The 21,097-nt window shown below is 37.3% G+C and overlaps 2 protein-coding genes and 1 pseudogene across 3 annotated transcripts; 2 read left to right on the top strand and 1 right to left on the bottom strand.

Annotated features, from left to right (window-relative positions):
• The first annotated feature begins 4,152 nt into the window (after positions 1-4,152).
• LOC148931139 (protein unc-13 homolog) lies at positions 4,153-6,555 on the top strand (annotated as a pseudogene). Its single transcript, XR_016136667.1, has 2 exons — positions 4,153-4,715; positions 5,502-6,555. The product of XR_016136667.1 is annotated as a protein unc-13 homolog (transcript).
• Positions 6,556-7,477: 922 nt separating this feature from the next.
• On the bottom strand, positions 7,478-7,911 carry LOC148931138 (uncharacterized). The gene is made up of 2 exons (XM_089066733.1): positions 7,697-7,911; positions 7,478-7,637 (listed from the first exon to the last, which is right to left on the bottom strand). The coding sequence occupies exons 1-2, from the start codon at positions 7,909-7,911 to the stop codon at positions 7,478-7,480; spliced, it is 375 nt and encodes a 124-aa protein (XP_088922859.1).
• A 2,951-nt stretch (positions 7,912-10,862) lies between these two features.
• On the top strand, positions 10,863-12,913 carry LOC125216090 (putative methyltransferase TCM_000336). The gene is made up of 4 exons (XM_048117710.2): positions 10,863-11,066; positions 11,166-11,570; positions 12,019-12,291; positions 12,426-12,913. The coding sequence occupies exons 1-4, from the start codon at positions 10,992-10,994 to the stop codon at positions 12,768-12,770; spliced, it is 1,098 nt and encodes a 365-aa protein (XP_047973667.1). The 5' UTR covers positions 10,863-10,991; the 3' UTR covers positions 12,771-12,913.
• Positions 12,914-21,097: the final 8,184 nt, after the last annotated feature.

Here is a 21,097-nt window from a genome sequence, read left to right as displayed (position 1 = left end):
TGTATATATAGTGAGGGATTCTTTTGAGTTTGAAGATGCAAATGCGCGCGTATATGCAATGAAGGATTCTTTTGAGTTTGAAGACTCAAAACCTAATAACACTCGTGTCAGGTTGACCCGATAATAAAGATTCAAACACGAGTACAGTGAGTATTTTGAGTGCATTAATATGTAGTGTGTGTAGTGTGAGTATTTTGTGCATGTGTTTGCCAAGTGTGTAAATTTTGTGCATACTTTTGTGAATAGTATGTGTATTTTGTGCATAGTGTGGTGTCTTTAATTTTATGTCCAGTGTGTGTAATGTATGCAATTCGTGTTTCTTACGTATTCCCTCCGTTCTATAATAGTGGATGCATTTTTTTTTGGCACGAAGATTAAGAAAAATTGTGTTAAGTGAGCTAAGTAAAAGAAGAATATTTAAGTAGCAAATGAAAAAGGTAGAGATGAAGTAAGAGAGAGTAAAGAAGTGAGAATAATTGTGTTGACTTTTATTGTAAAGAAAAATAACTCCTCTGCTTTTGAACGTACTAAAATGACAAAATGGCTCTAATATTATGGAACAGAGGGAGTATGTGTGAGTAATGTGTGTATTATGGATATATGCAATGAACGTGTCTAACTTATACTATTTATATTTGAGTGAACTACAAAAATAGTCCATGGACTATGCATTTATCTCGCCAATGAACCCTGGACTTTAAAAATATCCTCAGACAACCCTAAACTAAGCGTTTATCTCGAAAATGGTCATTTTTCACTGTTTCGTGACAAAAATACCCTTTTGGGGGGTTTTGGGAGGTTTGGGCAATTTGGTCTTTTTATATTTTAAATCTAATATTATTTTTGTGGTGTACTAAATATGATATTATTTCAAAATTATCATTCTTCTTTCCTTTAGTCATTCTTCACTTATTTCAATATTAAATTTACTTTTATAAAATTAATTTTTAAATTTTGATTATTAAATATCAATTGATTATTTTAAATATTAAAATTACTATTAAATAACAAATTAATAGTTTTAATCAATATTTAATCAATAAGGTACAACGCTGCCTTAGTTTTAATCAATAATTAATCGTTTTAATCATAAATAGATCATATAACACGATTTATTCTGAAATAAATATGCATCTAATGTATAAGAGAATTTGACTAAAAATATTATGAAGTTGACTAAAAATTTGATACTACTAAAAATTTGATATAGGAGAATTTTTGTTGAAATTTTCTAGTTAATTTTGATTGCTTTCAAATTAATAAACGAAAATTATATTAGTCTTACATTAGATGCATATTTATTCGGAATAAATCGTGTTAGTGATCTATTTATGATTAAAACTAATGTGTCGTCGTACCTTATTGATTAAATATTAGACGCTATCAAATATTGATTAAAACTATTAATCTGTTATTTAATAGTAATTTTAATAATTAAAATTTTTTATTGATATTTAAGAATCGAAATTTTAAATTTAATTTTATAAAATTAAATATAATATTGAAATAAAGAAACAAAGTGAAGGATGGCAAAATGGAAGAAAAAGATAATTTTGAAATAATATCAGATTTAGTACATAACTGAAATAATATCATATTTAAAATGTAAAAAGACCAAATTGCCCAAACCCCCAAAAACCCCCTAAAGGGGTATTTTCATCACGAAACAATGAAAAAGGACCATTTTCGAGATAAACGCTTAGTCTAGGGTTGTCTGGGGATATTTTTAAAGTCCAGGATTCACTGGCGAGATAAACGCATAGTCCATGGACTATTTTTGTAGTTCACTCTTTATATTTCCAATTATTTGATTTAAAATTTGAAATTCAAATTGTGAAATTGAGATTTTTGGAACTGTAATTCACTAATTCCAAATTTAAATATTTTTGTGACATCAATCACCAAACATTGGATTTTGAGTTAAAAACATAACAATCACACTTGAGTCGCTTATAAGGGGGCCGAAGAAGTATATAGTAGTAACACTTTATTAGAAAAAATGTTGATTAGAAAATTTTTTAAATTTCATATAAAAACATAACAATCACACTTTAAAATGTATAGATAATACGAAAACATCATTAATAAAAAATACTTCAATAAGTTTTGGAAAAATAAAATCAAAAAATTTGATTTATATTTATACCTAAACATTTAATATAAAAATCAAAATAAATAAAACATAAAATACTACTAGAACTAGTTATATACCTAGTCAATTCCTATAACATGAGTATTGATTTTGTTTCAATCGTCACCTACAATATTTGTTATTGCACTTTTATTTTTGAAATCAAGAAAGCCAACCTAGCATTATTATATGCAGCATATATAACATGATATAATTTTTTAGAGTGAACTATAAAAATGGTCCTTGAACTATGGGGTTATCTTATAAATAGTTCTTGGATTTTGAAAATATCACCAGCAGTTCCTGAACTAAGGGTTAATATAAAAAATGGCCCTTTTGCATTGTTTTAAGACGAAAATGCCCTTTTGAGGGGTTTTGGGGAGTTTGGAAAATTTGGTTTTTTTACACTTTTAACATTTTAAATCTGATATTATTTCAGTTATGTACTAAATCTGATATTATTTCAAAATTATCATTCTTCTTCCCTTTTGTCATCCTTCACTTTGTTTCTCTATTTCAATATTAGATTTAATTTATAAAATTAAATTTTAAATTTTGATTTTTAAATATCAATAAATTTTTTTAATTAAAACTATTAATTCATGGACACTATAAATATTGATTAAAACTATTAAATTTTGTTATTTAATATAATATTCAGCTAAATTGAAGAAGTACAAAAAAATAATATTAATCATGATGGAAAAATAAGAGCTATTCTATTTAGCCTCCGTTCGGTTGTGTTATAATTGCTTGTGAGATAGAATATTATGAAGTTGACTAATAATTTTATATAGGAATATTTTTGTTGAAATTTTCTAGTAATTTTGATTGTTTTCAAATTAATATACGAAAATTATATTAGTCTTACATTAGATGTATATTTATTTCAGAATAAATCGTGTTATATGATCTATTTATGATTAAAGCTATTAAATATTGGTTAAAACTAAGGCGTTGTCATATCTTATTGATTAAATATTAGACATTATCAAATATTGATTATGCTATTAATTTTTGTTATTTAATAATTTTTATAATTAAAAAATTTATTGATATTTAAAAACTGAAATTTAGAATTTAATTTTGTAAAATTAAATCTAATATTGAAATAAAGAAACAAAGTGAAAGATGACAAAAGGGAAGAAGAACGATAATTTTGAAATAATATCAAATTTAGTACGTAACTGAAATAATATCAGATTTAAAAGGTTAAAAATGTAAAAAGACCAAACTGTCCAAACCCCCCAAAATCCCTTAAAAGAGCATTTTCGTCTCGAAACAATGCAAAAGGGCAGTTTTTTATATTAACTGTTAGTCCAGGAACTGCTAGTGATATTTTTAAAGTCCAATAACCATTTATGAGATAACCCCATAATCCATGGACTATTTTCATTTAGTAATTGGTGTTTCATGGTTTGACCATTTATCAAAAATATCCCACTATTTATGTAATTATTTTCTGTGCCCTTGAGTTATTTTTCTTTTTTCAACAACAAAATTCCAAATCTCACTTATTATTGGGGTAATTACAATTTACGTATAAAATGTTTCACCAATGTTTCAATTGAGTACAAAATATTTTAAGTTAACAAATATTATACAAATAGTTTGATTAGTTTACGAATTAGTACATTTCATCTAAAATTACTAATACTATTACTTTTTCTTATTTTTCTCCAAAATTATGCCCTAAATAATATGATATTATTTCTCTAAATAATACCTTATGCATTGTCATGTGGGCATTTTATTAAATAATGAATTTACATTTAACTTTCGACTAATATTTATAGCTAATTTTAAAGTCGAAAGGATGAAAAATAAAAAAAAATAATAGTGTTAGTAATTTTTAGACGGAATGTACTAATTTGCAACGTAAGGTGTAATTACCCAATTTTATTAGTTGCTCTTCGCTCTTTTATTATTATTTTTTTTAATCTATTAAACAAATTTTTTTTTAATTTATTTTATCTTCTTCTCTTTTACTATCACTGACTCACCCCTCTCTCTCTCTCTCTCTGCACAGAGCGACAATGGCGTCTCTCTTCAGAGACCGAACCCTCGGCCACTCCAAGAGAGACTCCTTCTCTTCCTCCTCCTCCTCCTCCTCTATCATCTCCTTCTTCCGCCACCTCCCGCTTTACCCCTCCCCCCAATTCCGCCGCCCTAACCCCTCTCCCCTTCCCATTCGGCGACCTAACCCCCACTCTCTTCCGATTCCGACCTCCGCGCCACCGCCTACGAGATCTTCGTCTCCGCCAACCGCTCCTCCTCCTCCAAACCACTCACCTACATTGCCACCAACGGCCACGCTAATTCCCCCAACAGCAGCAGCTCCAATGGCGGCTCGAATTCCAATCTGCAGAGGTCTTTGACGTCGGCGGCGGCGTCGAAAATGAAGAAGGCGCTGGGGATGAGATCCACCAGCTCGATGCAGAGCCCCGATTCGGGCAATTTGGGCTCAGGAGGGAAGGTGAAGAAGCCGGTGACGATTGGAGAGCTGATGAGGATTCAGATGAGGATTTCTGAGGCCGCTGATTCGAGGATTCGTAGGGGTTTGTTGAGGATTTCTGCTTCGCAGGTTAGGAACACTTGTTTTCTCAGTTCTGGAATTGGAAACGAGATTCAGTTTTAGTATCTAGACTTCAATTGTAATTTCGTTTCTAATTTTTGGCATTTTCCAATAGATTGAGCTCTTGATCTACGGTGTGCAGTAGCCAAAATTTGATAGTTAATGCATCTTAAAAATTGGATTTGTGCGATTTGGTAAATGGAAGTGGAAATTATTTTCATCTTTGAGTTAGTGTTGCCAATATTTTTACCAATTTATGGTTTATAACTATGGATGTTTATTTGATTTTGTTTTGATTAAGAGAGGCTGGATTTTTGCTATAAATGAGGTTCCAACTGTGTTTCAAAGCATAAGCTAGACCTTGGTTTTGAAAACTTTATTAGGTTTGAAGTAATCAGTGAAGTAGCCTTACCGCCTGCATTTGATCATGCAGCAGCAGCCAGAAGATGTTTAATTTGTGTTTTTTGGTATCTACTAGTTGGATTATTGTAACCTATTGTTAACTACCGATTAAAGATTCTCGTTTTGCTTTCTAACGGTGACATTTATCTTCATTTTTTACACTATTGTGATGCTGACTTTCGACCTAATCTTTACTGATGTCTTAAAACGATATCTAATGCTGAATCGAACCTGCTGAAGTTCATGATGTTTAGTGTCACCTAGAAGTTAGGCTGATATCTGGAATCAGAAAAGAATATTTTTAGCTTCTACTGACAATCTTGTGAAAAATATACTTTGATTGGTTCCATGTGATCTGTGTGGAGAAGTAATTAAGTTCCCCTTATCGTGTAGGTTGGGAGAAGAAATGAGTCAATGATACTTCCTCTGGAGCTATTACAGCAATTCAAAGCCTCGGATTTTACTGATCAAGATGAATACGAAGCATGGCAGAAGAGAAACCTTAGAATGCTGGAGGCTGGTCTTCTGCTGCACCCTCACTTTCCACTTGAAAGGGGTAATACTGCTGCTCAACTACTGCGCCAGATAATTCAGGCAGCCTTGGGTAGGCCAATAGAAACTGGGAGAAACAACGAGTCTATGCAAGTTTTGCGTACTACAGTAATTGGGCTGGCAAACAGGATGTCTGATGGTGCCCCACTTGAATCCAGTCACTGGGCAGATGGCTTCCCGTTGAATCTCCGCCTTTATGAAATGCTTCTGGAAGCATGTTTTGATCTCAATGAGGAGACATCCTTTATAGAGGAAATTGATGAGCTCATGGAGCTCATAAAGAAAACATGGGGAGTCCTTGGACTGAATCAAATGCTGCACAATTTATGCTTTACGTGGGTGTTGTTCAATCGATATGTTGCAACCGGGCAAGTCGAAAATGATCTATTATGTGCTGCCGACAGTCAACTTGCTGATGTCTCCAAAGATGCCAAAATGACCAAAGATCCAGTTTATGCTAAGATGTTGAGTTCTGCTTTGACGGCCATGTTAGGTTGGGCCGAGAAAAGACTCTTGGCTTATCACGAAACATTTGACAGTGCGAATATTAATACCATGCAAGCTATCGTGTCCATTGGGGTAGTGGCTGCTAAAATATTGGTTGAGGATATCTCAAATGAGTACCGGCGAAGAAGGAAAATGAAGTTGATGTGACTCTTAGCAGGATTGACACTTACATTAGGTCATCCCTTCGCACTGCATTTGCTCAGGCAAGTTGAAGATGTGATTATTAGTTTAAGGTATAGCTGACATGAAAGTGAATTTAGGGCCATCTTCACTTTCATGAAACTAGCTTAAGGATTTTAAAATTTAAGCATTCAAATTACTTTCCCATATACAATCCTGTCAACCAAACAATCCCGTCAACCAAACATTGCCTAAGAGTCTTATTTCACTTTTATCGTAAATAGTAAGCAGACCTCACATTCCATCCAATTTATTTCACTCATATTTTATTATAAAACTAATACATATAAGTGAGACTCATATTCCACTAACTTATTTAACTCACTTTTTTTTTACATTTCTTAAAACTCGTAACATAACTAAATAGGACTCTTATTGCGGGACGGAGAGGGAGTACATGTGGAATCTTTTCTTTCGAAATGGTTATTAAAATAACGATGATGAACCTTTTTCAATCTGTTAATTTTGGCATAAACGACTTTTTCTGTTATAATTTTATTTTTCTAATTGATGATTAGCCACCCATTATCAGATGTTAACACACTTAAACCTAAAATTAATTATTTATTAGCTTTTAATATTTCGTGCAAGAATATAACCAGAATATGCAGTTCATGTGTTCAACTGCGTTTAATATGTTTTTTTTAAAAAAAATATGTGATCAAACGCTAAAGAAGGGTTTCATTTTACAACTAATTAAACTTTTGCAAAAAAAAAAGGGGGCGAGAATAAATTTAAAATAAATGGGAAGTTCGTTATTAAAATTGCTAATATTCAAAAGGGTGATTTATAAAGATCAATTTCATTATTTTCAAATTTAATTAGAGCATCCACGACCTTGGCCCGGATTCAGGCCCCAAGTCTCCTCCACGTCATTATTTCCCTAAGTTTCTATGCCAAACCACAACTCATCTAACCCTGCAGGCCCCCCATCCAGGTCACAACTATTAAATTGCACTATTCACAATTTACAACTTATTTTACGCGTGAAAACAAAACGTTGAACAAATAAAACAAGGAAAATTCGTTCTTCATTCGGAAATTGAAAACTACAACATAGAACTTTAAAATAAAAAAAAATACATTAAAACATAACATCAATGCTGGAAAACGTTGGTGCGTGTCCAAATTTATTCAATTAGATCTGCTTGGAGGCGAGTGTATGCTTCTTCTTCGTGCATCGCAGCTGAACGAGTCATGACATTGCGCATGTCGGGAGGAACACCCTGCACGGGTGGGTAGGTGACAACGTGGTTACTGGCGGTGCTGGAGCTTGCATCTCGCTCTATGCTGTGACATTTTCTTTCCCGTCCTCAACGATCATGTTATGCATTATGATACATGCATACATGATGTCAGCGATTAGTGGACGGTGCCATCCACATGCCGCTCCCTTCACTATACTCCACTGTGCTTGGAGGACTCCGAATGCACGCTCCACATCTTTTTGAGCCGCCTCTTGCTTTTGGGCGAACAAGGACCTCTTCGGCATTGTCGGATATGTGATAGTCTTCACGAACACGGGCCATCGAGGGTAGATCCCATCTGCCAAATAGTACCCCATACTGTACCAGTGATGGTTGGTCGTGAACTCTATGTTCGACGCCCGACTCACAATTGTTAAACAATGGAGACTCGTTCAACACATTGAGGTCGTTGTTCGACACAGCGACACCAACGTAGGCATGCCAGATCCACAATCGTTGGTCGACAACGGCCTCCAACACGACCTATTGTATTGTCATCTCCAAGCTGTTGGACAATTCTTCCACTGCTAGTGCATACAGTCGATGCTGCCCAGCATCCCGGGGAAGCCACGGACCCGCTCGTGCATGTTCACCAACCTCTAGGTGTCGTTGGTCGTTGGCTTTCTTAAATGCTTCGATGACTGCCTAAGAATTTAGCTAGGCACTCTCGTCCAGTTTGCTCGATTACATGGAGATACTCATCGAACATATCTGCAGTAGTTCCGTAAGCGAGTTGACGTATGGCAGATGTGCATTTCTGCAAATTCGATATACTTTGCCAGTGAATAGTATCGGTGGTTTGCATGAAAAACGAGTCACGTGCTACAACTACGTTGACGATGCACAAGAATAAAGGCTTCCACATCCGGAACCGATGACGGAATATCTTATCACTCCAACGAGGATCTCTACATAAATAATCTGTGAAAAGCCGCAAATGAGCTTGTTCACGGTCTCAGTGGATATACATCTGAGTCCGTGGTACGCGGACGTGTTGTTCGTTCCACAGTTGAACAACAGCTTGGTCGTTGTTGATTTCCTCTTGGATGCGGGCATCGCCTCCTCAAACATTCTGACAATTTGAGCTTCGATTGCTCTTGATCATCACGTCGAGGAGGTATTTTTTACAGATATATTTGCGAGTGATGTAGTTTGAGAGGGTGAGAAATGAAGTAGAATAAAACGGCGTGGAATTTATAGAAAAATTTCAAATTAAAAAAAAATTAAAATTGTGGCCCGTGTCCGGCCCGAACCCCCTCCAACGCTGGGCTGGACTGTGACGCGGCTCAGGCCCGGGACCATCCAATGCGGGGCCGGGCCGTGTCTCGCCCTTCTGCAATGCGCAGGCCGGGGGCCGGAACCCAAGTGCGATCTGGCCTGACTGCGTTAAGGTTTAGGGATGCTCTTAGATAAAAACAATAGGAAATCAGTCAAATAGAATAATGTTATCTGTTCCCATGATTCCTACTGGTGTCATGCACATGGTTTTCTTGAAAATGGCATTAAAATATCTTTTTGTACACGAGTCACGACATTAACCTGCGACAGATTCATTTCCTTTAGGGTTGGGGCATTTATTTAAGAATGACAATCCTATTCCATAATTTTAAATGAATCATAATGCAAATATTTTTCTTGCAAGTATAGTAGTCCAAAAAATTTTGATGTTACATAACTATCATGTCTATATTGAGACAAATTCCCTGATATATAATGCACTTATTATTTATTGAAAAAGACGAAAAGATTCGGCCAAAAGCCATAATCAATGAGTATATGTATGCATTATTGCATGAGTGATTTTTTGGGTTTTGTTAGTTTTATAAATAAAATTGTTAATTCATGCAAGCCAATAATTGAAAAAGATGATGTCACGCTCAAATTTTAGAAGGTTCAAAAGCCATGCTGCCCCTCAGTGACACGAAGCCAAGATTTCATTGCCGGAGGCCCAAATAGCTGTTAAAATTATAGGGTGTTTAAGTCATGTGTGGGATAATTTTTAGTCGGCGCATAGTGATTGTCGTGAGAAATGGTGTTGACATCTATAGACCACACTAAAATTCAAGGTAAATGATAAGAAAAATGAATCAATGCAAAATGAGCACATACGAGCCATGTATATAGACCACACTAAACTACTAGTCATTTGAGCTTGTCAATAAGTAGTAATTAAAATACTTTAGAATCAGTAACTATCACGTATGATTTATTTTGTTGGAAATTTCAAATGCAAATAAAGTTTATATAGTTTGAATTTTTTACAATCAAATTCTATGTTTATGAGAAAATCTTATAATACGTGATATTAATGACCAATAGTCCTATATCAAAATTATTTACTAGTAATAATTTATAAATTAAGAATTATTAGGCATAATTTATGCCCGACAATCTCTCTCATAAAGCATGTTTTCAAATAGGGACTCTGCCATCTACTTGAAAATTTATAATACAATGGCAGCTGGGAAACAACTCATCAACATTAATTAATTAGAGCATCATTAGACATTAATTATACTTATATTGATCAACTAATCTAAATCAAATTCAACCACTGGTCGTTCTCTCATCGTAAATAGTGCGGCCACAAATCATATAATGAAATAGATAGATAATACTAATAAGTAGTATAAAAAATGTTATTGTCAGAACCGCTGATTCCCTGATAAGAAAATTTACTTATATTAAAGAACTGTTTTCGTTTATGAATGAAATTGAATTCATTGTAGATTTTCAAACAAAATTTAATTATATTAAAGAAGAATAATACTCCCTTCTCCGTAAAATTTTTTTAGTCCGTTCTTAAAAAGTATGAACTTTCTAGTTTTGAAAAGTATTTTCTTTTAATACGGTTATCCGGTGGTTTTTTGCAGTTCCAATTTGAAACCATCAGGAATCAGCGGTTCTGGCACGGTTTCAGTTCCAAAAGTTCGAAACCTAAACCGACCAAGAATGACGGTTTCGGTTCTATTTAAATCTCATGTTTCCGGTTCAGAACCGTAACCAACGGTTACAGTTTCGCGGTTCAAGAGTTGACCAATTTTTCGTAGCACCCCGAAAGTGCTCGGAAAAACTGGGCCCTGCTCGAAAAATTGCTCAGAAATAATTCCGAGGAAGCAAATGGCTAGCACCATTTTTGCTCGGAAAACGCCATTTTTCCTAGCACTTTGGGAATATTCCGAGCACTACGGTGCTTGGTAAACGCAGCTTTTTTTTGTAGTGACATAAACTTTGGACATGGAATCTTAGACAACGTCAGCTCGTTTATGCTTTCCTCCAACTATAAAACCCAACTCATATATCACATCATCAACAACATCAGCTCGTTTATGCTTCGTACACTTAAATATTTCCTATAAATTCTTCTCATCATTCAAAAACCGCTCAATTTTTCACCATGGATCTTGAAAAGGCTTTCCACATGAAGGGTGGCCTCGACGAAACCAGCTATCCCAAAAATTCTGCATTGCAGGTCATTTTCTTTCTATGACTTTTTTTATTCTTATGGTTTTTGGAATTACAATTCACACATATTGATCAAAAATTAAGTTGTGATTATTTGATTAAGCAGAAAAAGGGAGCTGAAATGGTGAAGCACATAACCCTAGAAAGCATAGAGAAATTGATAATGGAAACAAGGCCAAAGAGCATGAGGATTGCAGATATGGGCTGCTCTTCAGGGCCCAATACTCTGTCACACGTTAAGGATATCGTCGCCGCCGTCGAGGGAACCTGTCGGAAAATCGGGGAGGCGGCGCCGGAGTTTCGCATCTACCTCAACGATCTGCCCACTAACGACTTCAATGCAATTTTTAAGGCCTTGCCGGAATTCTACCGGGAGCTCAACGTCGGGAAGGAAGACGGCTGCCGCCCGGTTTATGTCGCCGGCTTTCCCGGCACGTTCTACGGCAGGATCTTCCCCGACAACTGCTTGCATATGGTCTATTCCTCATATAGTCTCCACTGGCTCTCCAGGGTTAGTTGTTCACTTTTTATTTTAGGACAAATTGCCGGGAGAGGAAAAAAAAAAAAAAAAAAAAACACGAAGTTTGGTCATAGTCAATTTCAAAAATAGATAATTTTATTATAATTTTGATTTAGATTTTGAGAAAAACTATGTATGATTTGAAAGCCGAAATTCATGATATATATCTCTCGCAAAAATGATTGATTTTAGTACGAAAAAGAATAAAATTAGACTAAAAGTATTTTGGCTCGTTTTTCCTTAAATCTAAATCAATAGGACAATTGAGAAAATGTCAAGGTTATAATAGGAATTGATTAGTTCGGAAAGTTGCGGAATTGACCAGAATTCGAACCAAATTTCATGATTTTTATAGCGATTTATTCTCTATTTTAATCCACTGGAATGGTGTACGTTGCTAATGATCAGAGTGTCACATTGATTATATGGTTGAATTCAGGTTCCTTTAGGAATTTATGATGAGCAAAATATGTCGATGAATAGAAAGAGTATTTATATATCTACAAGGAGCGAAAATGGAGTGTGTGAAGCATATTACAAGCAATTTCAAGAGGACTTTTCATTGTTCCTTAAATCAAGGTGTGAAGAGGTTGTGAATGGTGGGAAAATGGTGCTAATATTGTTGGGGAGAGAGGGGCCTTGTCATGTGGATAGGGGCGTTTCTTTGTTATGGGAACTTCTCTACCAATCTCTAGCCACCCTTGTTGACCAGGTAATTTAATTACATAAAATGCAAACTTTATATATTATACAAACTCAAACTCTTCGATACTGTGTCAACACATTGTAAGATCTAAGTTGTGTATGTATGAATATTTGTAATTTATATTCATGATCATGGTGTAGGGTGAAGTTGAGGTGGAGAGATTGGAATCTTATGAGGTGAACTTCTATGCACCATCAATGGAAGAGTTGGAAGATGAAGTTAGGAAACAAGGGGGTTTCAAGATTGAGGTGATTCACAAGTTCCAAATGGATAGAGATGCCGCAGCCTCCAATTCAATTAGCTATGGAAGTGCAATGGCAAAGGCAATCAGATCCATACAAGAACCAATGATTGCTCACCACTTCGGACATGGAATCTTAGACAAGTTATTCCAACTTTATGGGAAATTAGTGGACCAAGAGATGGCCAAGGGTCATATTTCCTCTACTTCCATTGTCTTAGTTCTCACTAAATTGTACAATTAATTGCTTGCATGTGTGATTTTACAGCCATGGCCCATGTGTGCTTGAGGTAATTCAGTATTGATTGTAACAAATACTATCTCATACTGTGAGATATCTGTTCATTTCATAGAGTTATTACCAATTAAAAAAATAAATTTGTTAAATTGCATGCACGGGAGTTATTTCATCTGAACACATATATATGATCCTTAATTAAGAATTTTGTTATGAGAGCTTAATTACGAATCTATAAATCTATAAAAGCCGAGTTTTGGCTTCATTTTGAATATTTATAAGTTTTGGGCATGAGTTTTAATAATTATAAATTTTGGGCCAATTTGGATATTTATAATAACTAATGAATATTTATGTATAATAAATGCCATGAAATAATTTAGGCTATAAACGGCATAAATAATGAATTTAGACAATAAATAGCAGTTACAAATATTTATGCGTTTTGGAGTGTTTGGAAAGGGACGTTTCCTTAATCATTATATCAATTAGCCACAATCTATCTCTCTATACACACACACATATATATATAGGGATGTATTAAAATACTTTTCATATCTTTTGTCCTTTTTCCTTCTTAATCCTAGCCCCACGATTTTGTCATCTGACGATTAGATTAATGTCACGTGTCATTTAATAATGCACATTTTCATTCTAATAATACACAGCGGCTAATAATGCAACATTATAGACTAATAATGCATTGATCACAACCATCCAATTCAAGGATCCAATGGCTGAGATTAAGAAGGAAATAGGACACTTAGGGTGCAAAGGAACCTAACGCACCCCTATATATATATATATATATATATATATATATATATATATATATATATATTTCGTAAATTAACATAACATCTATTAATAATTAATTGTATGACTAATATTTCTAATAGTATATTACTAATAAGGATGAACATGGGTTGATCCGTAGGCCGCGACAGAAGTAGATTACAGGAGAAATGAACAGATAAATAAAGAAGAAGATGTGACATTGTTGTGTTTTTGTTTGGTTAAGATTTCTTTTGTTTATTTAATTTGTAAGTACTTTTAAGTTTGTGTTTAGAGTTTTGAGTGTTGGGTTTGGTTCGGAAATATATTCTATGCATAATTGTGCGAGCAATATCTTTTTTTCTAAATGCAAGAGACATTGTGTGAATATTTTGAAATTTATAATTTGTATCTACATGCTTAATGGTACTTATGATTTCAGTATTACTATTGTTACAAAATGTGGTATACGTAAATAAAGTAGTTATTGGAAGCTTTTAATTATTTTATAAATACTGCAATTTTCGTACAATTATCTTAAATATGTTTGGCACTTGATTGATTTCTAAATTTGTTTAATTTTATGTTTTGGGATTACACATTTAAATTATTTTATATGTTTATGATTTTTAATCCTTACTTGTATTTGATTTTAAATAATTAATTCAAAATATAAATCTAAAGTGATAAAATTAAACTGATTCGTGTATCGAACGGGGGTAGACACTAGTAAGTGTATATTTACCAGGAATTTTGCCACTAATTTTATTGTAACATCACACCACCATTTTAGCCATTGGATCTGAAAATCATGTGCTTGTCATGCTGCCACGTGTAAAAATGCGGAGGGGTAAAATAGGAAATTTCTAAATTTACGTAACAAGATTGCAGTGTTATTCATTGAATATTGCAGTCTTACCACAACAATATTGCAGTTTACAACGACTGCAATATCTAATAGAGTAGACTGCAACCCGTGTTCTGTTCACGAAATATAATCCTACGCGTCCATAAATGAGATCTAACAGACTATATTGGTGGTATGGTGTTATCCTATCTATGTTGGCACCATAGTCCTCCCCTACACTGATACGAAGGGCTTCGTATCTGGCCGAAACAGGGTGGAGCACCGCATTTCGGCGCCGCCTTTTCTCTCTAGGGTTGAGAGAAAGGCAAAAACCATGCGTAAAAAGAAGGAATAAAATTAGGAAAATTTTGTTGTATTGATTCTTGAGGGTTTCAATGAACATAATTCCTATTTATACTAAGGACCGTAGGTTTTGGTTCGACTAGATCATTTTGGGAAAGAACCAACAAGAAAACCTGAAACGGAGCTTATAATTTGCTCGACTCAAAAGTTCCAAATTAAATAGTTCCAAAATAATGTAAAACAATAAGTTAAGCAAAAGTCTAATAATAATAAATCTAACGCGAAACATAATCTCTGAACCATGCTCGCTTCCTTCTTAGTCTCAACGGCCGTCCCGGCTCTTCCGTCTCGTCCTCGCTACTCTCCTCTACCTTCGGCGGATCCGGTATAACATTCGAGTTACTCTCCGATGAGTCCTCCACGACTGGTGCTGCCTTCGTTGATTGAGTAGTCGTACCCGTATCAACCCCCTCCCCGTTAAGAGGCTCCTTGTCCTCAAGGAGCGACGGAAAACGCTCGGCTATAACATCCAGTGGCTCCCACAAAGCAAGGATGTCCTCCTCCCCAGACCACTGGATCAGAGCCAGCACCACAGGCTGCCCGTCTCGCAGTGCAACACGGCGGTCAAGAATTCTGGCTGGCTTGATCACTGAGCGAGTGCCCACGAACTCCCCTCGTAATTCAACTGGTGCCACCAAGGACCCTCCCCCCCCCCCCCCCTCTACAAAGGGTCAAAGCAGACTTATATGGAACACATCATGGATGCGTGCTCCGAGCGGAAGCTGCAGACGATAAGCGACTGGGCCGACCTTCTCGACGATGGTAAATGGTCCGTAAAACCTCATCGCGAGCTTCGCAGACAGGGGCTTCGCGACAAAATGCTGCCGATAATTTTGCAACTTCAGAAGGACCTTATCCCCTACCTCAAACTGCACATTTCGCCGGTGATGATTCGCGAAAATGCGCATACACTGCTGCGCGCGTTCCAGAGTACGCCGCAACTCCACCAGAAGCGCCGCGCGTTCCTCAATCAGCGTCGATACGGTCGGCTCATTCCGGATGCGGCTGCAGAAGGCGGCGCAGCCACAAGAGGCGGCGCTTCTCGCCCATAAAGCGCTTTGAAGGGTGACGTACCGATGGGGATGTCAATTCAACCCGAACCCGTGGGTCGGCCCGAATAGCCCGGTAAAATTAGTGGTGGGTTAGGGCTTTAATTTTGTAACCCGAATACAAAACGGGTTAAATGGGTTAGCCCAAATGGGATGGCGGGTTAAACGGGTTGGCCCGAATGGGTTGCGGGTCGGCCCGACGGGTTGCAACTTTCAATTAAAAAATTTTAAGTTTTAGGGGGGTTTTTTTTTTTATTTTTGAATTTCATGTGGCACAAGCATCGGTCTTTCTTCAATCTTTTCTACACTTTTCATTCAATCTCACACAATCAACTTCAAGTTCCACCTCGACTCGTTATTCCATCGTCCCTTCATCTGTCACTACTATCTTACCACCACCAAAGCCAATCAAGACAAAATTAAGAACTAACACATCAAAATCTCAAAATATTTATCATTTTAAAATGATTCATGTAAGATATAATTTTTAATTTTCATAAATAATTAATTACGAACAATGCCAAAATAATGACACGAACACAAGCTTTAATTCAATTGATTGATTTAATTATGATTTATCTTTAATTGTTTATGTTGTAGTTGATCGAGATGAAAGACTTGTCTCCAACTATGATCGAAGAAAACTATGAAATTTGAAGATTTTTTATGATTCTAAAACTAAAAAGAAAAAAATATTTAAAATTTAAAATCATTTTACAGACGAAAGTTTTGATACAAAAGATTTTTTTCGAAAACTTTGAGGTCCGAATAGCCCGATGGGTTAGCCCGAAACTCGGCGGGTTAGGGTTGAAAATTTATGACCCAAAAAATTCATAACCCGAATAGCTCACACCCAAATAGCTCGGCAACCCGGATGGGTTGGCCTGAACCCGAACGGGTTAGCCTGATTGACATCCCTACGTACCGATGCTCTCATTGTGAAAACGATTCAGGGCGAGTTCCGCCCAAGGTAGGAAGACCGTCCACTTCAGTGGACGATCAACAACGAAGGCTCTCAAGTACTGCTCCAAACCCCGATTACGGACTTTCATCTGACCGTCTGACTGCGGGTGGTACGCGGTGGAGAAGTGTAGCGTGGTGCCATTGAGATAGAGCATGTCCTTCCACACATCACTAAAAAATACCAGGTTATTAGTAAGAAGTGTAGATCATTATTTGTTGAAAATTTTCTATATTTAGACCTCATCTAATTTTTGGGGATGTCTCAAAATAGTAAAACTAGTCTAATTTTTTGGGGACAGATAGAGTTAGTTTTAAATGAATTAGTAGAATGTGGACCCTACTACCATTTATAATATAAATGAACCGAGACTCCTATTTGCGGACAAGACTGAAATGGAAAAATAAAACTCTTATCCGCAGACTGAGGGAGCATATTACAACTGCTCGTGATAGGTATTATTTAATATTTTAACGTTTACGAAATAATGTTCCAATCTATCATTTCGAGGCTTTCATGATATAAAATAATATTTAATTTTTTTTTGTTTTGAGCGAGTGAAATTAATACTCCTTCTATCTCATCGTATTTGATTGATTTCTTTTCTACATGAAATTTAAGGAAAAAGTAGGAGAGATAAAAAGAGAGTAAAATATGAGAGATTAGATATTTTATTATTAGATAAAAGTATATATTAATCACTCGCAGTGGGACAATAAATGTATAAATTCTACACATTTTCTGCCAAATTTCTTCACGTTTACAAAAATCTGTTGCGAGAAAAAATGAGATTTCAAATAAAGGATGAATGGAGTATTAAACACATATTTGTAATTATTGTTTAAAAGTTAATGATAATATATCACTATTATTTATCCCATTACTTAGTTTGTCTCATTAAAAATAAAGCGTTTTTCTCATTTTGGTTATCAGCAGCGAAGGCTTTCAAGTACTGCTCCAAACCCCGATTACGGACTTCCATCTGACCGTCTGATTGCGGGTGGTACGCGCTGGAGAAGTGTAGCAAAGGAGCGAAGTGGGCGTACTTCGACAATCGATCCACCACGACCATAATAGCAGTATATCCTCTCGATGGTGGCAACCCCACAACAAAGTTCATTGAGACATCCTCCCAAACCCGTGACGGCATCGACAACAGTTGCAATAAACCTTCGTGGTTTGGCAAGTAATGCAAGAAGCTATAAAAGCCTTGACGTCCCTTCGCATGTTGCGCGAGTAAAATTACACAATCAAACGGCGCAACGTTCGATCAAAGCCCAGAAGCCCTGCCAATGGCGTGCTATGGTGTTCGTGCAGTAGTGTTTCGCGCAGGGGCGAGTCCTTGCTCACCACAATACGGCGTCCCCAATAAATCAACCCATCTGACAAAGAATATTTAGGATCAGCCGTGCCTGCCTCAAACTGGCTGCACAAGGTACATAAATCCGGCAACGCCGCCGTCTCCTTACGTAGCAGCCCCAAAAGACCGGGAATTGGGTGAGCTAAAGCCGAAAGCAGGGCACCCTCGCCCTCAGCCCCCTCATCGCGATGCGACAACGCGTCAGCCACTTTGTTGGCCGCTCCGGCCTTGTATTCGATCGTAAACTTGTAACCCATCAGCTTACAGACATAAAGATGCTGCTCCAGAGTCTGAGTTACACGTTGTAGAAGTTCCCGCAAGCTCTTCTGATCGGTTCTAATGACAAACTCCCTGCCAAGCAGATATTGGCGCCACTTTGGAACCGCTTCCACTATCGCGTACAACTCTTTATGATAAGTACAGGCGCTCCATTGGCGGGGTCCCAGTTTCTTACTATGAAAGCCAGAGGGTGGCCATTCTGCATGAGAACCGTGCCTATGCCAAAATCATAGGAATCTGTCTCCAAGTAGAAGGTCTGCGAAAAATCTAGAAGATGAAGAACCGGGAAAGCAGTCATTGCCCGTTTTAGCGCCTCGAAGCTGTCAGTCGCTGCCTGAGACCAAGAAAACACCTCCTTTTTAAGGAGGTCAGTCAGAGGTGCCACTATAACAGCGTAATGTGTAATAAAACGGCGATAATAGCCAGTGAGACCCAAAAACCCACGAAGCGGACGAACCGATGCAGACGTTGGCCAGGCGACCATCGCCTCTATCTTTGCGGGGTCGGCCTTGAGGTGACCCTCTGATATCAAATGCCCCAAATAATCCACGGTGGTACTACAAAACAATCATTTAGATAACGTCACAAAAAATTGGTGGGCTTCCAAAGTAGACAAAACCTGATCCAAATGGACATTGTGGGACTCCAGGGATGGGCTGTAAACCAGAATATCATCAAAAAAAATACAATTACCGATTTTCTCAAAAATGGCTGGAATATGCAATTCATCGTAGACTGAAATGTAGACGGAGCATTGGTCAAGCCGAAGGGCATCACCAAGAACTCGAAATGGCCATCATGTGTATGAAACGCCGTCTTAAACGCATCTGTCTCATGCATCCGAATCTGATGGTATTCCGAACGAAGGTCCAACTTGGTAAAGAACCGAGCCGCTCCCAATTCATTAATGAGCTCGTCCGCCGTCGGGATAGAAAAATGGTCAGGGGCCGTGGCCTTGTCCAGGGCCCTGTAATCTATGCAAAACCGAAACGTGTCCTCTTTCTTGCCAACCAATAGAACCGGCGAAGAAAAAAGGGATGTGGCTTTGCTGCATCACTCCTTGGTCCAACATATCCCTTACTTGACGTTCAATTTCATTCTTCTGAAAGTAAGGATACCGATACGGCCGCACATTTATCGGTTTGCTGTTAGGTAATAGGTGGATACGGTGATCGAATTGCCAGGCAGGAGGCAGCCCCCTGGGTAGGCGAAACACATCTCCATGGCAGCACAAAATGGCGCTGATCGCCGGCGGCAGGTCATCCAGAAATTTCTCCTCCGTAGATGGCGGATCAGCTTCGGTATCCGTAGGGGCCTGGAGCAGCTCGTATAGTTCAAACGCCGCAGAGTGCGACATCAACGAAGCAAAGGAGTTCAGAGACAGCAAGGAAGGTGCCCGCAACGCCCCCGAAAGCACAACCAATTTATCGCCCTTGACAAACTCGATAGACTTAATACTAAAGTCGGTGGTAACTCTGCCCAAGGACTCCAGCCATTCCATGCCTAAGATGAAGTCCAGGCCACACGAATTGGTAGGACATGTAAGTCAATCAAAAATGGATTTCCCTGAAATGTCAGGCTGGTGGCCTTGCACAAATGAGAGCACAACAGGGAAGCACCATTCCCTACATAAACTCGAAAAGGCCGAATAGCTGTCAATGGGAGGTGCAGCTTTCCTACAATTTTCGGGTGCAAGAAATCGTGAGAGCTCCCGGTATCAATAAGCACCTCCACCGGCTCCGAGTCAATAGTGCCCAAGAGGGTAAGGGACTTCGACTGCCGCCCTCCTTCCATTGCCAACAAATGGGACAGGTCTGCGGTTATAATTTCATCCGGAATAGCCTCCTCGGATGTCTCAACAGGGTCGTCCTCATCTTCACACACACCCATGTATGCCAAAATACGATGCTTGCAGACGTGACCCGTAACCCACTTCTCAGGACAATAGAAGCAAAGGTTCAATCGGCGTCGTTCCGCCTTTTCTGCGACCAAAAGGCGAATAATTGGCGTAGCGGCAGAATCCTGAGAGCGCGCTTGATGCACTTTTTATTAGCACTAAAAATACCTGCAAGTATACAAGGTAGATCTAGTATAGCTAAAGGTCAGTACCGGGTTGTCGAACACGGGAAATAATATCACCGATTGACTACCTTCTACTAAGCTTCTTTTACTATTTGGAGAAATAAAGATTTCTCGAAAACTTTTGAAAACAAGAAACGGAAAGCAGCTAATTGCAACTACAACTAGAGGTAAAACATATGAGATAATAGAATTCCAGAGATGAGCGTTCACAGTTATGGTTATACAAATTTCAACTACAACACCCTAGCACAGTTTATACTTCGATGGAATGTGTCACACTAGTTATGCCCATGCAGTACAAGCGTAAATTACTAACACTAGGGTTGTCAATCCTAGATTCATAACTCCTAAAAGCTCCTAAGACCCTTGAAAAGTCCTCATTCTCAATTAACAATGCCGCTTTAAGGGAAGCTAATTGTAGTGTCTATTAAGTGGATCTAACTCACCAACCTCCTCTCACTATTATGTAGCAAGTTATATTAAATCTGAATCGAATGTGTCACTCAAACATGCAGTATTACGGAACAACTTAAGGAAGAAACGAAGTAACAACAAAACGGGTAATAAATAGAAAATGGAATTGTATAACCAAAGTCGTTACTAACACATCCCTAGAAA

Source organism: Salvia hispanica, chromosome 3 (genome assembly GCF_029641045.1).
Source record: "Salvia hispanica isolate PSC_SH4W2 chromosome 3, Shi_PSC_v1, whole genome shotgun sequence".
NCBI lineage: Eukaryota > Viridiplantae > Streptophyta > Magnoliopsida > Lamiales > Lamiaceae > Salvia > Salvia hispanica.
Note: the sequence above shows the minus strand (reverse complement) of the source record. Positions and strands in the feature narration are given on the sequence as shown.